General features: G+C 41.9%; 1 protein-coding gene across 7 annotated transcripts in view; it reads left to right on the plus strand.

Annotated features, from left to right (window-relative positions):
- LOC131690057 (IQ motif and SEC7 domain-containing protein 1) overlaps window positions 1–19,979 on the plus strand; it is a 273,302-nt gene that overhangs the window by 249,706 nt on the left and 3,617 nt on the right. For 3 of the 7 annotated variants that reach the window (XM_058975524.1, XM_058975527.1, XM_058975526.1), the window contains 2 exons: window positions 11,185–11,508; window positions 18,912–19,969. In XM_058975524.1, the coding sequence (XP_058831507.1) occupies window positions 11,185–11,508; window positions 18,912–19,969 (1,382 nt within the window). Of the gene's footprint in view, window positions 1–6,422; window positions 9,355–11,184; window positions 11,509–18,911; window positions 19,970–19,979 lie in introns of those variants that run through there. The other 4 variants (XM_058975529.1, XM_058975530.1, XM_058975531.1 and 1 more) reach the window with 4 other exon arrangements.

The following is a 19,979-nucleotide window of genomic DNA, read 5'->3' on the forward strand; positions in this document are numbered from 1 at the left end:
AATTGAAGGTAATTAAATGTGATCTACGTACACCGTGTTCCCATTATCTAACCTTTTAGTTACAAGAAACGGACTGCGCTTGACACAAATGTGTCTGGCTGGACTCCTCCGATCCGCCCTGCAGCTGATGTTATTTAAAAAAAGAGATATTCAAACGGCTGTGGGAGGTTTCGCCAAACGCAAATAGCGCCCCACTTATCCAAGTGTGCGGTGTGCGCTGATGGACAAAAACGTAAACACGAGATCAAATGTCGCGTAAATAGTGGTATAGGGATGCTCGTACCGTCTATTTGTGAAAATCTCTACACAAAGAGATGTTCCTCCAACCATACCGAATAAATCATTTTCTTGTTTTTTTTTTTTTTTTTGAGGAGATCCACCCCGCGCGGTTGGACGTCGTAGTTTTCAGTTCAGAGAAGATCAAAGAAACGTGACGGAGATGGGATTGGATTGCACGGTGGCGCTTTCAAAGAGAGGACGAGATTTATATTTATATGATAGCCGAATGTTTGAAACAGGGAGAGATAAGATCGTCTCGGACTTCGAAAAAAGAAGATGAAAAAGACAAATTAGTCCGCTTTCAAAATACTTTCGACTAGTAGGAGAGGAACAAAGCGTGGAGTTTTTCTCACGTTATAGCAACGAACTATCAACAAAGTCAATTTGTATATAGCTACTATTTAAATCCCACGATTTGATTTGTTGGATTAAACTGCAAAGCCAACTAAGACATCATTCAGTTGTAGAGTGAATTCCATGTGTCATTCACCCATTCCGTAACACGGAAGCGATGGCCCGGAGTGGCACTCTTGCTTCCTGGTTCCAACGCTTGACGGTGAAAAATTAATCTCACTTGTACCAGTTCATTTTCCCTGCCAGCGGAGGAAGAAAGATGCTGCGGTTTCCATCAGTGGCAATATATCACTCACGTGTTTCCCAACATCATCAGGCCCTGGAAGACACAACCGTCAGTCAGTCTGCTGCGTTGTATTCGAAGCTGTCATATGTTACATTACACATATGCCATTCGGATCGGGTCGATACCCGTCCAATGCTTCCAACTCTCCAATGACTCGGCTGTAATAGGTTGTTTACGGAATTCTTGGCATCTCATCAGACCACTTTTGCGGTACATTTTCTGCAGATGAGCTGTGATTTTATTTAGTGACGGGCCGACTTAGTGTCGAGTTGAGTTGGGAAACTGACGAAAAAGGAAAAAAAAAGGAACACCTCTGTTGAATCAATAATCCTTTTCCACATTTTTTGTCCAAAGTTTTCTTATTCCGAATGTTATGATGTGTGCGTAAGGATAATACTAAACCCACACAAACGAATCTTGTGAACTTTTAAAAAATACGCTACGTATACACGAATAGAAATGTACAGTAATTAAATCTTTTTTTCAATTTTTTATTGCAAGCGGATCCACAACAAAGAGAGCCGTGGTTGAAGTCTTGTACGTGTGTTCCTGTCTTGTGAGTTTGTAGAAAACAAAAGAGCGATTCAGAACAATATCGGAACGACTTTCATTTTAAATGTTTGCATTATTTGATATTCGTAACCTCATGCTGAATTTCGCTCTTCCATCAAACCATGCCATTTTCTCGTTAGCGTTTCTAAACACGATGTTATTGTAACAAATTTGGTTTGAGGATGTAGCTTTTATCTTTAAAACATTTAGTAATTTTAATGGATTGTATAACAATACTTCCAAAAACATTATGCTAAACATTTACGATTGACAACTCACTTGTTCGTTTGGAATGACATTGACAGTTAAATTGGAATTTCAAACGAAACATGGCGTCTCTTTGTTATTCTAGTCTCTTTACTAACAACATAAGAGAAATCATGCTTTTTGGCATCTCTTTTTCCCCACAAAATCCGAACGCTTTTACCACCTGAGAACAACTTAGGCTCGTAGCAATGTGAACGTTGCTTAAAGCTTGGCAACTAGTCGAGACAAGAAAGCAGCTTATGTTGGCTTCATTCATTTTTCAAAGACTCTCTTGAGGACATTGCAAGATGACATCATCTGAGGAAAAAAACTCGAAAAAAATGACAGCTCAGCGACCTTGTTTACATGGTGTTAGTATTTAAAAGCTATTCGAACCAAGTTTCTCGTAGTTTCTAGTAGGTGGAACCGAAAATTTTCTAAGTTCAAAAAAACAAACTGCCTGAACTGTCAGAAAAGTGAGGTTAAACATTTTCATGCACAATGTTCTATTAGGCAATCCATGCGACGTTTCTGATCAGTTGATTCTTTCTTGTCTATTTGTTCTGATGTTACTTGGGCTGTGAACCATTTGGTGAAATTTTTAACTTTTAGTTAAAATCTGACACTTCGGAAGTTATTTGCAAAATAACCCTACTCTGGAGCATGGTTAAAATTGACAGAGCAATAGTTAAAATTGACAACTCGATGGTTAAAATTTTGCCCATGATGCAGAATAAAATGGTGGAAACATTTTCTGTACCTAATTGAGGTTGTCAATATTTTTCAATACAACATTAAGGGATAAAAATGGAAACGATAGCGTGTTGTGTTAAGATTTGTTTGGGTTATTTCATGATGTGGATGTTTACTTTTCAAAGCTATGACTGTCATACTTAATGTAATAAGAAAAAATCTAATTTTAAAAGATCGATAAATGTGTACACCTCTACCAACTTGTGGTCATCGCAGCTGTCAATTCTAAATAACTATCTATATGTCAACTTTTGAAATGGTTTGCTCTCTCGGTCAAATTTTTCCATTCAAGAGAAAAATTTTTTGAGCTGTCAAATTTTAACTAAAGGTTTAAAAAAAATCGCCAAATGGTTCACAGTCTTAGTGGGCGCGCCGTTCGATAAAATCGTTGATTCGATCCAACATCAAACGAACCGGACTAATGATTGTTGGACGGGTTTTTCTGTTCGCAGGACTAAAACAAAACAAACTACTTGATGACCAAATCCACCGCTGACTAGCCAAACAAACCTCTGACGATTGCCTAATCATTCAACAAGGATCTAACGATGAGTCTTTTGAACGGTTATTTGGACGTCGTTCAATGTGGGTCTAACGAACGTCCTTCATTTGACGATTTTGAAAACAACCATTCTTAGGGAGTTGGTTCAACAGTAGATACAAAACACTAGATTAGGATTGTCGCTGGTGTTCCCATTGTTTTCGCCTCGGAACATGTTTGTTTTGCTTCCGGTATATATCTGACAAAGTATCGAAAGTCTCTCTAGTAAAAGTCTTTGGTCCGCGCTTTTGGTACACGCAGAAAAATATGGCCTGCTTTTAACCACAAACCGTTTAGTTGAACTTCAAATTGAGTTTGCCTATTTTTCATTTCAGTCTCGTTTATTCTGCTGTGATTTTTATGCATTCAAGACCGAAAACGTCCAATGCATAAAATTTGCAACAGAATAAACGAGAGGCAAACAGAAAAATGATGTGATATCTGCTATGTAACAAATTTCTATGTGGCATACTATTATAATTTCATTAATTTTCCCATGATATCTATGCGTGACAGGTAATTTTTATCTGCTACTACAAATTGTAAAAAAATATGTGTGAAATCAATATATTCAATATAACGAATTTTCTCGGTGTAAATTTTCGACTGTTTTTGTTATGAAATGAAAGAGTTTGTATATACCGCACGAGGAAATGAAAATTTATCAAAATTCGGTAACAGTTTAGACAATTTGTGCATTTTAATTAGTGAAAACACATTAGCCAAGAATGGCCATTGTTTTGCTGGCTAAATGAAACAAAAATGATTAGTCGCTATGAAACAACGATAGAGGATTATTTTTTTTGCTTTTTCTATTTGGCCCATTTGACAGGTATATCCTAGAATCAAAACAATGATGTTCCTACCACTGATGCCAGCGACAATCCTAATCTAGTGTTCTGTATCTACTGGTTCAACTCGGGATCTCATATCAGACATTCCCCCTAAGAAAAGAATGTTGTAAAGTCGTCTAATGAAGGACGTTCGTTGGACCAACGTTGCACGGCGTCCACAAATCGTTCGACAGACGTCCATCGTTGGACCCGTGTTGGACGATTTTGAAACAATAATTGTTTCAAAATCGTTCAAAGGGGGTTCTTCGTCGATCGTTTAACTGACTTTCATTATTGGATCTGTGTTGGACAATTCTGAGACAATTTTTCTGGGCTTCTAAGTGGGTATTAACATTGTGGTAATAATCACATTTGCACACCCCTCTGTCAAGAGGAAGTGAGAAAACCCACTGTGAAGCCCAAAGAATTATTCTTTGGGCTTCACAGTGGGTTTTCTCACTTCCTCTTGACAGAGGGGTGTGCAAATGTGATTATTACCACAATGTTAATACCCACTTAGAAGCCCAGAAAAATTGTCTCAGAATTGTCCAACACAGATCCAATAATGAAAGTCAGTTAAACGATCGACGAAGAACCCCCTTTGAACGATTTTGAAACAATCATTTCTAAGACTGTTCGCAACGCTGATATATTTTATACGTTTCAGTTTCCAGAATAAAAGAGATCGATCGCAATGCTGAGATGGAGTTCTACTTTTTCGAGCACTTTTTTGGTTCAGATTTAAACAGCGTTTTAAATTTTCCTCAATTTTAAACACGAATAGAACACTGTTTTGAATATTTTTTATTAGAATGTGTGACGACTGATAGCAGAAAAATCAATTTGATGTGTCACATAAGTGATCAACAATAACAAAATCGAACAAACAATATTTAGAACAGGTGGCTAAATCATCGCATTGGGAACACCGTATTCTAGATGTATTTTGACAGATCCAAATTAACCGACGGCTTGTCATTTTGAAACAAATTTAAATCACAGCATTGCGTACAGTCTTGGGTGGTCGATGTTGTTGTTCTAACTCAAATGCGTAGTTGCCAGATTTGCAGGCATGTCTGTAAATGTGCAGACTTAATTTTAGATGCTGACTTTTTGAGGACACAGAAATTAGCAGATTTCTGATGTTTCTTACATATATTTGGACTTTTGAAGTTTTTGGAAATAAAGGATTTTGGTTACATTGATTTTAAATCCTGGATTTATCTACTTAAGGTTTTCTGGCAAAAAGCGCCACAGGCAATTCTTTTTTAAAAATATTGCACATTTTTTAAAATTTTGATCGAAATAGTTTTCCTGGCTTTTTAGATAATTCCCAGTAAGGTTCAGTCGGAATTAGAATCGGATGTGTCACTGGAGCCGGAATGCTAACTAGAACCAACCGAAATACCGGCTCATTTTCCGGCTAAATTTTACTGGGTCCTCATCTTCCGTAAAACTGAGTTCTGTGCAGCAATCTCCGCCTAGATGCAAATATGGAAACTGATATTTCGCGAAGTAACATTTGTTAACTGATTTTCAGCGATATATGTAGTTAGTATCAGACGCAATATTTACTAAGACCTCATGATATACACCCAAGTTTTTTTTACGCGGTTTTTTTGTGCGGTATTTTTTACGCGGTTTTTTACGCGGATTTTGAAATTTACGCGGTTTTCATTTACGCGGATTTTCAAATTTACGCGGATTTTCAAATCTACGCGGTTTTCATTTACGCGGATTTTGAAACTTATGTGGTTTTCATTTACGCGGTTTTTGAAATTTACGCGGTATCCATCAATGAGGTTCCCTTTAACGCGGGATCTTAAATTTAAGTGGTCTTCATTTACGCGGATTTTGAAATTTACGCGGTTTTCATTTACGCGGATTTTGAAATTTACGCGGTTTTCTTTTACGCGGATTTTGAAATTCACGCGGTTTTCATTTACGCGGCCTGTATCCCCCGCGTAAAAAAAACCTGAGTGTAAATTATTTGCTGATTGCTCGGTTGTGCAGATTTTGACAAATGATTCGAAAAATGCTGAGATTCGATGTATTGAGGAAATGCAACTATTGTCGGGACAATCGACATACCATTTGTGTTAATTTTGTGTGTCAATTACGAAAGGTACTAAATTCACACTACTATTATATTTCTGATTACTAATTGTTTGCATCAACCGTTAGTGTCCGAAATCTCACTCCCTCACGGTTACTCACCCACATCCAATCGGCCACGTCTCATGTGTGGAACCTAGTAATGCTCATAAACTCTCTCTCACGTGCGAGTGTAATCACTTTCCTCGAACAGAATTAGTTCAAGTGAGCAGTTCTGAGCGTTAGACCAGTTTGTTCGTAGTAAATACACTAACGCACGCGCGGGTCAGCTAATAATGTGATGATGAGCTGCTGATTCTCCTCCGGTCCGGATCGGGTGCCAATTAGCGAGGGTGTAGGTATACACATCTATCACAGCGCCGCGGCCTGGCCAACCTGGCTGCCACCGGAGAGTGAGAGGAGCAAGACTCGCCACGATGGCGGCGATTCGGTCCGCGAGTGTGCAGTTCTCCTCCGGCGTACGGTCTGTCACAACGGTTTCGCGCATCGCATCGATGGGAACGAGCGGTCTGCAGCTCTAGCTCGGCCAGTGCTGTTTTGCTTTTCGCGCGCGCACTTGTTATATACACCGTATCTAGTGCACCCGCACCTGATATCAGTCACGGCTCGTTGAATCACCGGCGCACGGTAAACCACGGCTACTTCCGCTGTTCCGCGCGTATCATCGCCCAAAAGCGTCGTCGTCGTTGTCCGTCTTTACGCTCGAAAACAAGGGAATGTAATAATTGCTACGATTGAATTACAATTTCTAAAAAGTGTTAAAGCTGAAGTAGTTAGCAAAAGGGAAACAAACTCGTTCAAAACAGTTGAATCAATCCATGGTATTCAGTACGTGAGGTGAACAAAACCCGGCTCAGGCTTTTCGGGGTTCGAATCAATTTGAGAATCCGAAAATTTACGTCTTCCTGAACACCTGCGGATGTAGCTTACCTTTTTTATAGTGACTCAAGTCCTGCAAGATCCGGAGAAGAATAGTGACCAAATTGCGAACAAAAGAATATAAGGACAAAAGGGGAATGCAGGACCGGAAGCATTTCTTCCTTTTCTGGAACGGAACTAATTGTATTGTAATTGGTAGGTCGGCTCTGCATCGGAAGTTGTGCTGAACAAAAAGAAACCAACGGACAAGTGATTCGGCTGGAGCTGGACCAGAAAAAAATCCCACGGATAAAAGCACCTTTCCTGAACTGTTGGTACAGAAGTGTAAAATAAACGCAAAGCGGAGATGAGTAGACATGTGATGAAATCTTCGACGAACAAGCCGAGGGGCGCATGTGAATAAACAAATGAAGATTGAGAAGTGTTGTGTGTGATGTAAACAAAGGAGGCTACGCGTAGAGTAGTAGCGAGGGAAAACGAAGAAAATTGGAGCAATGTTTAAAAGATCATTAGTTTTCTGAGAGCATAAGAACACTCGGTTTCTTAACACCCCTCATCGCGCACACCATAAACCCGAACACGATGATATATAGTTACCGAGTGGTGAACATGGTTATACAAAAAAAAAACAACAACCCAACATCATGAACCGCACGGATGTTTTAATTAAATTTTGATGATATGAGATCTTTTCTTATGCCTCGTCCGCTTGGCCCTTCAGAAGCTGGCGGACTTAATCGAAACTGACATAATTAGTTGCAATTAATACCGCGAGCGCGAAAAACTGACTTGCGGCTTCGCTTTGGCACGCTATTGGCAAAGGGATCGTGGCACGTTCGTTATAGCGCCGTCGTACGCTCCAATTGAACTCGTTTTGAAAAAGGATTGAGGGGATTTTTTCGATGGGGAAGATGATTGCATTCTCAAAAAGGAAGGCACAACGCTGGCGCTTCTGTTTACTATGTTGGTTGCTCGTGCCAGGCGTCTTCTGGCGGTAAATGCCATGGTCAAATATTTGGTGAAGGGTAGTTTATCTATCTAACGCGCGATTTTTTTTATCTTATCTTTGCAAGTTGCCGATTATATTTATGTATCGATTGAAGGCACTTACCAATTCTGAAATATATTTATTCATATACAAACCGCTGTGGAACACGCGTAGACAGGTGATAATGAAAGCTTTGAGTGCTAATCTATTTGCTGCTAATGCGAATTAAATGCAGATCGATTTCCACCTGTTTGCCTTTCAATGCTCAATTACTATTATGCATACATTTTAGTCATGCAAGCTGTTTCCATCTATTATGAAAACTTATGTCATCGTTCCGAACCTATTTCTGCAAATTTCTGTACTGCTTATCATTTATTGATAACAACCTCATGCAAGATACTGCAAATTGCTACGGCTTTCACACCATTCCACAAATCAGTTACATTCAACCTGTTGTGTCGGTCACGTTCGATTCGAGGTGCTGTTTTCGGTTCTGCCTAACACCGTACCCAATTCACGCACCTCATATGTGACTGAACGAAAAAGTTCAGGATTAGGTACTCCTATCAAAGTAAAGCAATTCCGGAGCGTTCACTTTTCAAACAGCAGCTCCCTGCATCGAATCGCTCGCAAGCTGTCATCGAGAACGGTTGTGTATATCCGCATCAGGTTTCCATACTCGGTAGCAATAAACCCAAAAATATGCTCTCAAAAATTCCTCCATAGGAATCAATTCCCCTCCGATTGCGCAGTTGGAGAAGTCAAACGTAATAGACCATCAAACAAACCCTCGAAATAAACTATATCATTCTGGCTGGTATCAAGTGGAACAACGCCTCTCCCAGTGCTTGTGTTGACAAAATTCAAATTAAAGTGTGTTCAGTCATCGTCGGAAGTGGCAGCAGACGCGGCGGATAAAAACCATAGTGCCTTCGTTGCCGTTGCCATCGCCACCACCGCCGTCGTCGTCGCCTTCTGTGTACTGTAGTGTAGAACAATGTTGTTTGACAAGCTACGGGCAACAACGACCACCGGCCATTACTATTCAGCAACCGTGCCGTCAGTGGCGAAACGAAAGTGTGAACTGCGAACAAAACCATCAGCGTCATCCGAAAATGTACAATAGCAGCAACCATACCGGGGAAACCGTTAGTGATGGACACCGAAACGACGAGGCCACCACGAGCGATACGGATGGTGCCAATAATCGACCGGAGTTCCAGTGTGATTGTGTCTGCTCGTGCTGTTGTCAGTGCTATCCGACCGAAAATGGAACCCCGAAGGAGGTCACTGTCGCTGATCAGAGTGCATTTATTAGCAGCAACAATGATGTGTTCAATACTCGTCGCCTCCCTCTATCGCAGGATCCGATTGTTCGACGTCTGCGACGAAAACGGCGCGGTAAATCGGGCAACATCGAGCAGTTGCTTGCGGCCAGAACTGATAACTCCAGTCTAATAATTGACTCGCAAAATCGTCGAAACTCAGCCTACTGTGTGTGCCGACTAGAGATTAAAATCGTATGGTAATTAATTAAATTTACACCGACTGCTATGACACATTTATTACTCGTTCAAATTGTGAGATTCTGATACAGGGCCATACGCTCGGATCAGGAATCGAAAGAGGTTCTAATTTTAGTCCATATGTCGTAACTCAGTCACTTTTAAGGTTTCCCAAGTGAGTCCACCTAGTTCTAACATTTTGACGCAGTACACGACTGTGCACTATTAATTCAGAGAGCGCTCGGATAAGGTCAACGTATCTTTATTTAACGACTCGATCATTATTTCTTTGAACGGCAGTTGAAACCGCACGCTCACAATACTTGTACGGAATGGAGAATCCGAGAGCGCTCTTAGCTATGACTACACCGACAGCGACAGGTTTGGTGACAGATTGTCAGACCAGAACGAAGCTGGTTTACCTCACCGGGTAGGCCCAATTATGATTGCCTTACGAATTTGTTCCAGCAGGGTTCAATTTCGCGCTTGCGCATATCAACAGTAGTTTGATCCCGTTGTTCGTTGTCCAATCCAGTTTCAGTTTATGCACTTTGATTAACTTGTTTTGAAATTTACCCTGAACTTTTGCTTGTATGGTGCAGTGTCCAATGTACGCCATCAACGGTCAAAGTCGTTTGTTTACAATTTAATTACTTCCTCTATTAATTCAATGTTTTCCATAGGTGCGCCAAATGTTCATATCTATAAACATTGAATTATTCATTGCCAAACAAATGGAACACTATACGTATACATATGTACACGATTTAGGTAGCTTTTATCCATTGTTCATGTAGGAAAAACAAGTGAACAACTTTCCGTGTGTGCATGGCAAACCAGTACTATCCCAGTGAACGATAAAGCGACTGGTAGGCTATTGAAACTTTGCTCTAGGCTACTCGCCATAGCTTTCCGTTTACTGTAAAAGTAGTGTAGAATGTGATCAAATTAGTGTACGTAATCAAGAGAAGGGATAAATCAGATAAATGACTCCATGTAATAACATACTGCAAGTTCTAAATTATTCAATTTTAAAGTTCTGAAGTTTTGAGGGTTGAATATCTGTTATCATGTTCAGAAAGCTATGCTCCATCAATGAATGTATTTTTTTTAATAATTTACTAACCCAATTTTACAGTTTGGGTGTTACATTCCTCAACATCCATCCCAATTCAACTCAGTTAAACCCATTCCGGAACTGGTTCGGAGTTTTGAATGGAGTCATTATGGATTATAACTCAAATGCAACAACCGATTTCGGCTCAATTGGTTTGAGATGGAATCCATACTGACTCCATTTAGGATTCCGAATGGTTTGACCGGGAACCAGCTTCCATAGTTTTCAAAACCACTTAATTTTTACTGGTTTTCCCAAAGCTACCAACACGTATAGCACCATTGCTGGAAAAACCCGGAAAAATCAAAACAAACCGACAAGCGTCGTCGCAAATAACTTTTTCCTACGCAGAAAATCTAAAATGTTTTTCCTATTGCTGGCAGAAGATAGACACCAACTGTCAACCGGTCTCTTCTCATCGCACCCTTTTCGAGTACTATATTTAGAAACTTCTCTTGTTTGTGTACTACCGAAAAGGAGAAACCTTGCTCTTTGGTTTGTTATATAGTCTGGCGAAGAAAATTCCTCTAATCGGGCTAGTACAAAACAGTTGACATCCAAGCGTAACATTTCCTCTACATCGTTCGCTATGATTGTTTTTTACCCTAAGCAAACAACAATGCACTCGACTCACTTAACTAACCTGTGTAACATGTATTTATATGTACTGCAAACAACACAAACAAATTTTCTAAATTTTTGCTCCTCTCTCTCTCACTCTTCCCCTCCATAGGTATGAGCTGTCGCAGGATCTGTTGGACAAGCAGATCGAACTGTTGGAGCGCAAGTACGGTGGCGTCAAAGCCCGCAACGCGGCTCTCACAATCCAGCGTGCCTTCCGGCACTACACCATGGTAAAGAAGTTTGCCTCCATTACAGCGATGGCCAAGGCAGAGAAGCGCATGAGCCGGCGGGTTCAGCACCAGCAACAACAGCAACAGCAGCAGCAACAGGCAGAGCTGGAAATGATGCAGCAACAGCAACTGCAGGGCCATCTACCGGAGGGTGCGGAAATGTACGACGATGGTAGCCTCGGCGGACAGCGGGTTTGTGCCACGTGAGTATCCTGCGGGTTTTAGAGTTAATTGTTGTATTTTGGAAATTTTTTCGGAATCAATAATGATAGGAATAGAAAAATGGTCAAAAAGATTGAAGAAACATGGTGAGGTAATTGCGACTTGTCAAAGTGGGGTGCGTATTCAAGAACGCAGCCACCAACAAAAAAATGAACACGATGATCAAAAGCTAGCAAATTAGATATTATTGGGTTGTTCGCAGTGTAGATATGTTCTATATGGGCTATTCTATTTTAAATCGACTAAAAGAATTCGATCGCAATGCTACGATGCAGTTCTATTTTTCGATCATTTTTTGGAACAAATTTAGAACTGCTCGACTGTTTTGTTTTAAAATTTTTACAATTTGTAACGTGAATGGAATACTGTTTCAAATATTTCTCATTAGTATGTGTGAGGACTGGTCGTAAAAAAACCAATTACAATGTAACATAAGTGATAAACAATAACAAAATTGAATGAACTATATTTAGAACAGATAGCTAAACATCGCTTTGGGATGGCAGTTCCAAATTATTCGACTGCTCGTCTTTTAGAAACAGATTTGAATTACAGCATTGCGAACAGTCTAATGATGTCCCCATCAAAGTTTTACACATTATTGAGGCTCGAGACTAGACTGCCCAGAACAAAACATACTCGGAGACTCACTCGTCCCATCCCTCAGTCGATCCATAGTATAATCCGTAGCATACGCTCCGAATTTGAACCAAACAGGACAAGTACAACTACCAGACCAACGTACTTGAAGTACGAGTGGAATTTTTCGACAACTTACATAGAGAAACCCGCATTTTCATCGCTATGTGGCACTGAAAGCAGGAATACTGCAAGTAAAGCTAAAAAAGCCAATTTTATTGGTTACAACTTTGCAGAAGACCGCAAATCAATCCAATATCCTTCCGGATATACAATCCTCGAGATTATTCTACTAGACAGTGAATCAACACGAGTTCCTCGGCATTCACCATCAACATCGTCTTCATCTGCTACAGTGAAAGTTTTGCAGTCCAGCGGAGCATTCGGAGCCTCCGATCCAATCTCAGTGACATCCCAACAAACAATTGATCTGGATAATGGCTTAAACAGTTCTTATTCAGTCTATTCTCTCGGATCAAAGGCTTTTTCAGCATTCGTTATTTGTTGGGCTGGGACAGGTAATCGCTCAGTAAGAACCAAGCTTGATAGTGTTACAAGGAACAAAGCTGATGAACAGAGTGGTTCTAGCAGGTTTCGTTGACAACAACTATACTCTTTTACTTGAGACTGAAAGTTGATGGTGTACCTTTAGAAAATTGGGCTCGGTGGCAATATTCAAGCACTCGCTATTCAGATACAACTGCTACTTTCACTACTTTAATGATGGTATTGGTCTACGTCCCTCCCGGTAATCAATAGTGTATGATTTACTTGAACAGCATCCATGTGTGGTGTTGTATACTTGGCGACTTCGACGTGCGGAATATTGGGGGGTCCAATAAATCAATAACTCAGCGTATGAGTTAACCTTACACAGCAACAAACAGTGCGATTCCTCCTACTACTGGCAGATTCCGTCCAAAAGTGGTTCCATTGTGGTATCCTGAGGTGAAAGTATCTATTAAAGAAACCAAAGAAACCTGACACTGAAGCGTATTCTGACAAAAGATCCACGAAAAGCTGATGCAATCTAATGCTTCCTGCAATCGCAGTAGCAAGAACGTTAATCCATTGCGCCAAGCAGTGGCCATGGGAATTCGTCACATGCTCCACTACGTCTGGGATGTGGCAAACAGTGAACATGTTCTGAGATAAACGTCAGCATCGCCTAACTGTCATTAAACGGTCCAGTGGCTACAAGGATAATGTGGAGTTAGTAGCTAAGAAATTGGCACAACCCTACAGCGAAAGATCCGCGACTCCCAGCTATTCTTCAATGTCCCAAAAAGAGACAGAAAAGACCGAACGAAACCCAGTAAATTTCTAGCCAGACCCCGACGTTATTTATAAGTCCGACATTACGCTAAACGAGCTAACGTTGGCTCTGCTGCTCTATTGAGAAATAAAGAACGAATAATCATCAGTACTAGATTGCATCGGTTGTCCAATGCTTCTGCGACTACTATGATGGAATATAACACACCGTGATGGTGAGTTTCAGAACTGTTGGCAAACAGGAATCATCGTAGCAATTCCAAAGCCAAGCTCGAGTGACACGAGTCCAGCTGTATTCCATACAATTACCTCAGCTAGCTGCATAACAAAGGTTTTCGAGCGAATAGTTAACAGATGGTTAACTACCGAGCTAAAGTCAAACGGGTGTCTAGACAAACAATCCAGCGTCCTTCTATTTAAGTCCTAATGCCCGCCTTTGACCGGTGGATCCATGTAATGTAGGATGAATATTTTGAAAATGATTGGGACCAGATTACCACGCGATCCAAGTGCCCTTTTACTGCAAATCGGGTCCGTTTTATGACATAGGGCTCGTAAGCAGAGAAGTAGATGCTATTATCCAAATTATCGCACCTACATACAACAGGTTGAAATGGTTGGCTTTCGGACCATACGTCATAACTCCAATCTTAACAATAATGACCTTGCTGTTCGATTTTTTGGTTTCTTTTTTTCCGATTGGTTATCCGTAGACTAGAAAAAAGCAGGCATAATGCGGATTTTCCCTTTATACACCGAGATTCATATCATCTGACAGAGGTGGTCGGAACACCTCTTCCATGTATTTGCACTCGTATGCGGTTTACTGCTCGAAAGTGGTACGAACCCAAACCCAAGTTATGTGGGACATCAAGAAACGCGTCAAGTTGGGGAACCCTCGGCAATAGTTCGTTCAGTTGTGCCAAGAGCTCCTAACAGATTGTTCCAACCGGTCAACTGTTATCTATACCGCTGGATGGACGTTAATCAATTATTTGGCCTTTTACTGCAAAGCAGTGTTTTCTCGGTAGATGCGTTCGAAATAAAACAAAAGCGCTAACTACATTTCACGCGTCCAACGGCGGTAGGCCAATCATGTGCGATTTAGCCAGTTGTTTATATCCCAGCACCCGCGAATACGAGATTAAGAATATACTTCGAATCCATCTGAAGGGGTTCCAGGTTATTCTGGAATTAGTGGTAATAAAAAGGCAGACCGACTCAAGGTTCCCGTTCCACGAATAGATACCATTAATGAACTCTGAATTAGTGCGGCGTGCTAAATTTTGTCAGTGTGCTTCGGCTTTATCGAAAATCGATCGCAATTGTGTTTTTCTTTAGTGAGCACACTTTTTCTTATGTGGATCACTCATTTTTACTTTAGAGTAGCTAGTCCGTACGAAATGAGAAGGTAGGCTGGATGTAACACCTGGAGCAATACTCGGCTCTTGAATCAGTTGATCCGATAACATCTGAGCTGAACCTCGTCCTGCTACGCGATGCAATGCTAAGCTTCTTCATCGACAGCAGATCCCCCTCAAACCCGCATTAGAGTGACAGGAAAAAAATGACCCCTATTGGCCCACCCCTGAGTCGATTTCTAGTACTACCAGGAGCACTTGTTCCAAATTTGAGGCAAATCGGACAAGTCTAGCTACCGGACCAACATGCCTGAGAATCCAGTTTAAACTGGAAGGTTGGCATTACTGCCTTCAACAGAACACGCGATTCTTTTTTACTTTTTTCCCTCTCTTTCGTTTACGTTTTCCAATCAGTGTTGCCAACTGTTGACTTTTGCGCGCAGTGTGCATTTGCCTTGATTTATATGACTGCGTACCTGCACGTTCCCTATAAAAACCTCATATTCAACTTAAATAATTACTAACGTAACACAATTTTCTGCTTTTCCGTCAAATCATGCTTTTCCGTCAATCATGGGACATTGTCAGTTCTTTGGCCATCTTCCCGCTCAAACCTATATATTTAATCGGTTGAGTTGCAGTCCATACGGAACCCATTTTAGGAATGATCGGGTTACGGACAGACTTGCAGGATTCTGCCGAAATTACTACTAGTTTACTCTTTTGATAGTTTTGGGACTCCTGACATTTCATTTACGGCAGTGCCTGGGAGATATTTTCTGAGAACCGACTTCGAATTTGAATCTTAGTAATTTGTAATTTATTGTCAACTTTTGTACACGATAACCTGTTGCTATGTTAACATTGAATCAGGTCAAGGAATAATAAAGGATAATACGACAGTGGACACAAGGTGTACAGCAAGCGTAAAAGTTGAAAAGGTTTAGATTCAGTTGCTTGAAGCTCGTCGCTGAAGGCATCAATTTAACTGCAAGCGGCAGACGATTCCACAGAAAAGCACCTTCTATCAGCACGCTTCTCCCCGCGTTCGATGCATGCTGTGGAATTACGAATCTTTTGGCTCGTTCCATCCTTCCCCTCTGCAGATGCTGTAACTATGACTGTTACTGGCTAGCACAAGCATGCGACTTACCTTTGACTATAACCTCGGGGTGCTCCTATCTGCTTTGATAATTCGTCTCCGGCCGCCGTTTCACGCCGACTCTGGTTCGCGCCACTTTCCTAGATCGCGTCACTCACTCTCACACTATGCCACGCACTGATGCTGGCTTTTGGTAGGTTTTGGGGAGACAGCGCGGATGCTTTTCAGGGTTCTCGGAACGAAGTACGTCGACTTAACCGGGTGGAAAACTATTCGCGGGTATAGTGAACACACTACCGGCGGCGGACTTCACATCCGCACTCGTGCGCGAGGGGTAATTTCCATTTTTCTTCGGGGTTTTGTACGGACGGATTTTCTCTTCCGTCTGGGCACCACTCGCGACACTTTTGTAGTAATTCTGGCCGGTATTGACACGCCGGACCTACGAACCGTTTCTTCGCTCCCTTTTTAATGCAATTCGTGTCACTTAAAACTTTTAGTATTAGCTACACATGCGACCTTTAATTTTTTTTTCACGACCAAAGAACGTCTGCACAGTACCGTAGCTAAAATCAAAGAGAGCGAGATCTCTTCTTCGGCCTATGATGAGCCCTTTCTAGCCCTGGTCGCTACCAATTGGGGCGGATGGAGCCGAGCACCAAGAGCGAGGCGCCCTGTGTGAGGGGATTGCTGGCAAAATGCGTTTCTTGCCTTGGTAGCGACACTCGAGTTTTGAAACGGCGGTTTGTTTCCCTAATTTATTTTCTCTCTCCCTATCTCCTAAAGACAAATTTAGAATTTAACAATGTTTTTAACTTTATGGGACATGGGCAAATGTAACAATGCTGTGGGAGATATTTTGGGAGCTGTCGATGATAGCCCTGCCATATGAAACAACAGACCCAAAGGTGAAAGTATTGATGAAGGTTCCAGCTCATAATGGTATTTGTGAAGTTTTGCGTGGAGTCTCTTCATCGTAAGCCGTGTACAAAACGGATGTCAGCTTTAAAACAGCGATGCAGCTGATTTTTTTCGCGCAGCCGATATTCCAGGGTAAAAAATAACTTCACCGTAGGTAAGGATTGGCATCACTACCGCTTAGAGCAATTTCCTTCTCGTTGCGACAGCAAGAACTGGCGAGAAGCCCCCAAAAACACATACAGTGTGGAAAACTTTTGTAGTGATGGCGTTTACTTGTTTTGTCCAGTTGGGTTTGATGTCTAACTACAGGCCTAGGTTTGTTACCGCTTTCGAGACTTGAATCACTTCGCCACAAAAACACTATAACCGATTGGGAGAAAGTTCCTCTCTACTGAAAATTATAGCTTGCGTTTTTTGGGGTTTAGTCCATTATGTTTAGCTCACTACTCAATCGCTAGGAGATCCTTGTTGATAGTTTGAATAAGTAGATGAATATCCTCAATGCAACCTGTAGTGTAGATTTGCAGATCATCTGCGTGAATCTACTATTGACATCGAAGGACAGCAGGAAGACTGTTCACGTAAAGCCTGAAGAGCAAAGAACTGAGGTACCAGCCTTGTGGAGTTTGGTCAACAATAGTTCGTTCGCTGAAGAGGTTGTCACCCATTTTCACCATATGGCTCCGATCACTAAGAAACGATTTTGCTAGGTTACATGCGCCTACCGAAAACCTAAATTCACTGTGGAGCTTGTTATAAAGTACAGAATGTATCACTGAATTGAAAGCTGTTCTTCCAATTGGTTTTAGCAACTTTAATTCTATTTTAATGGTCGTAATGGTTCAAAAACTTGCTTATAACGGGTTCTTTTTCGCGTCCATGATTACCACAAGTATCAAATGAAGAACATCCTAAACAAATTTGGAAGCCCTGTTGCCATTTGGATACAGGCTAAAAGAAAACTATGCAGTTATATGTGATGGTCCCTTCCGAAAGCTGGGATCCTAAACTACTCACATTTAAAAAAAATACTGACAGGTATTACCACTCACTGTTAATATTTTGCAATTTTGTCCCGGTAGTCTGCATGTTTCGTTGGTACTTTCTCCTCGGCGTGTCTTTCTTTTTTCATCATCTTGCAAGTTTCTCTCGTAGAAGTGTCAGGCTAGCCACAGGGAAGCCCAAAAAATTGTTTCAAATTCGTTCCACGCGGTTCAACGATGGACGCCCGTTGAAAGGTTATTTGGACGTCGTCCAATGTTGGTCCAGTGAACGTCCTTCAGTGAACGATATTGAAACAGAGCGTTCTCAGGAGGTCTTAAGGCTAGTTTATAGTTCGGGAAACCGCGTCACGCAATTTTGATCCCCGTGAATTTGAAATGGAGCCCGGGATTTAAAATTCCGCGGAGCGAAATGAGTACACAAAAGTGACAGTTTTCAAGAAGTTTAAACCCAACCGTGGGCAATTTCACGGGATTTCAAAACTCTCCACACAATAAATCCGGCCTGGAACAATTCCACATGAATTGTTCCCGACGGTGAAAACGATATTTTTATAATGTTTAATATTCGGTGCTATTTTAATACTTCTGGTATTTTTTGGAAGCAGCCGAGTTTTTGGTTTGACAGTTTGTAGAGATCTCGGCGGAAAATTTTCCCTGATCACATCCCGTGACTGATTTTCCGAACTGTGAACTAGTCTTTTACAGAATTTCTAGCAAATTTAATTCATCTTTGTCTTTCAGCTCATATCAGTTCGAATCCTCCGGCTGCTCGAACGTTTTCAGCTGAATGTTTCTACCTAAACTCGAAAGTTTTTTTGAATCTGCATCCGAAAATTTAACTGGGAGAGTTCCTATTACGCCGCTCATAAATAAATAAACCAATTACTCACCCCTCGTTTTTTTAAATTGCGCAAAATGCGGCATCCATAAATAGTGATACACTTTTGATTCTTTTTGTTCATGTTTAAATTACCTGATTCTAATTAAATGTTCCAAATTAAAAAGTAAATTAAATTCTCTGTATTATACCAGTGTACCCCCAAATCGATTTTTGCTAATCATGCTATTGTTTCTCCCGTCAGAATCTCCGCGACCCCACCGGGAACGCTACACCACCGAGTGACCCCGGTACGCAGTATGTCACTCCGGGAACGCCGCCTCGACTCCAGCCCGATCCCGCGTAGCCAATCCGGAACCGCCTCGCCTGCCCCTCCCTCCAACAACTCCTGGTCCCAGGGTCAGATGGTTACAACGGTTTCGGCCGGTAACCAACAGCAGCAGTACTCCCACCCACATGTAAATATTTTGCACCAGCAGCAACAAAACTATTACAACAGCACAGTGTCCCCGTCGCCCCACCAACAGGTGTACCAAAGCCAGTACGGATCGCAAGATTTGAACATTAGCGGCGGAAGTTCCGTACTAGATTCGACCATATCGTCGATGAACCTTTCCTGGAACTCTGGTTCCGGAACGGCGATCGTTGCGACCGCTGGCAGTGTACACCATAGCCCGTACACACCCCACTACACAGCCGCTCAGATCTACATGCGTCCACGGGGCGTTGGTATCGGAAGCTCCGGTGGTAGCTCGGGATCGGCGGCCAGTAGTTGCAGTGCCAGTCGTAAAGTGCCACCCGAAGTACCAAAGAGAACGTCGAGTATCACATCCGCACAGCACACTCCCAACCGGTCATTGAGGCCTAACGGACTTTGTAAGACGGCCGAGAACGGATCGCTTAGCTCGGTCCAGTCATCGGGCAGTGACTCGTCGGCATCGGCTGAGCGAATACAGGGCGTCGGCGAACTGGGATCTGATCGATCCAGCTCACCACAGTGGAAACGGAAAGGCCCTGGTAGCAGCAGTGGAAGCGCAAGCGGAATTCAAATGACGGCCCAGAGTCCCGATCACATGATAGGTGCTACCGGTGGTGTGGGTGTTGGTCCAGCTGGAAACGTCAATGTAACGATTAGCAGCATGGAAAATGAGTGTTTGAGTTCGCACACCAGCGCTGCACAGTACTCGATGGAGCAGCACGATCAGATCGTTCACACACCCACCAGCTACAAGGTGTCGGAGACCATCCGGAAGCGACAGTACCGGGTGGGATTGAATCTGTTCAACAAGAAGCCGGAGAAGGGTGAGTTTAG

This window comes from Topomyia yanbarensis, chromosome 3 (assembly GCF_030247195.1).
Source record: "Topomyia yanbarensis strain Yona2022 chromosome 3, ASM3024719v1, whole genome shotgun sequence".
NCBI lineage: Eukaryota > Metazoa > Arthropoda > Insecta > Diptera > Culicidae > Topomyia > Topomyia yanbarensis.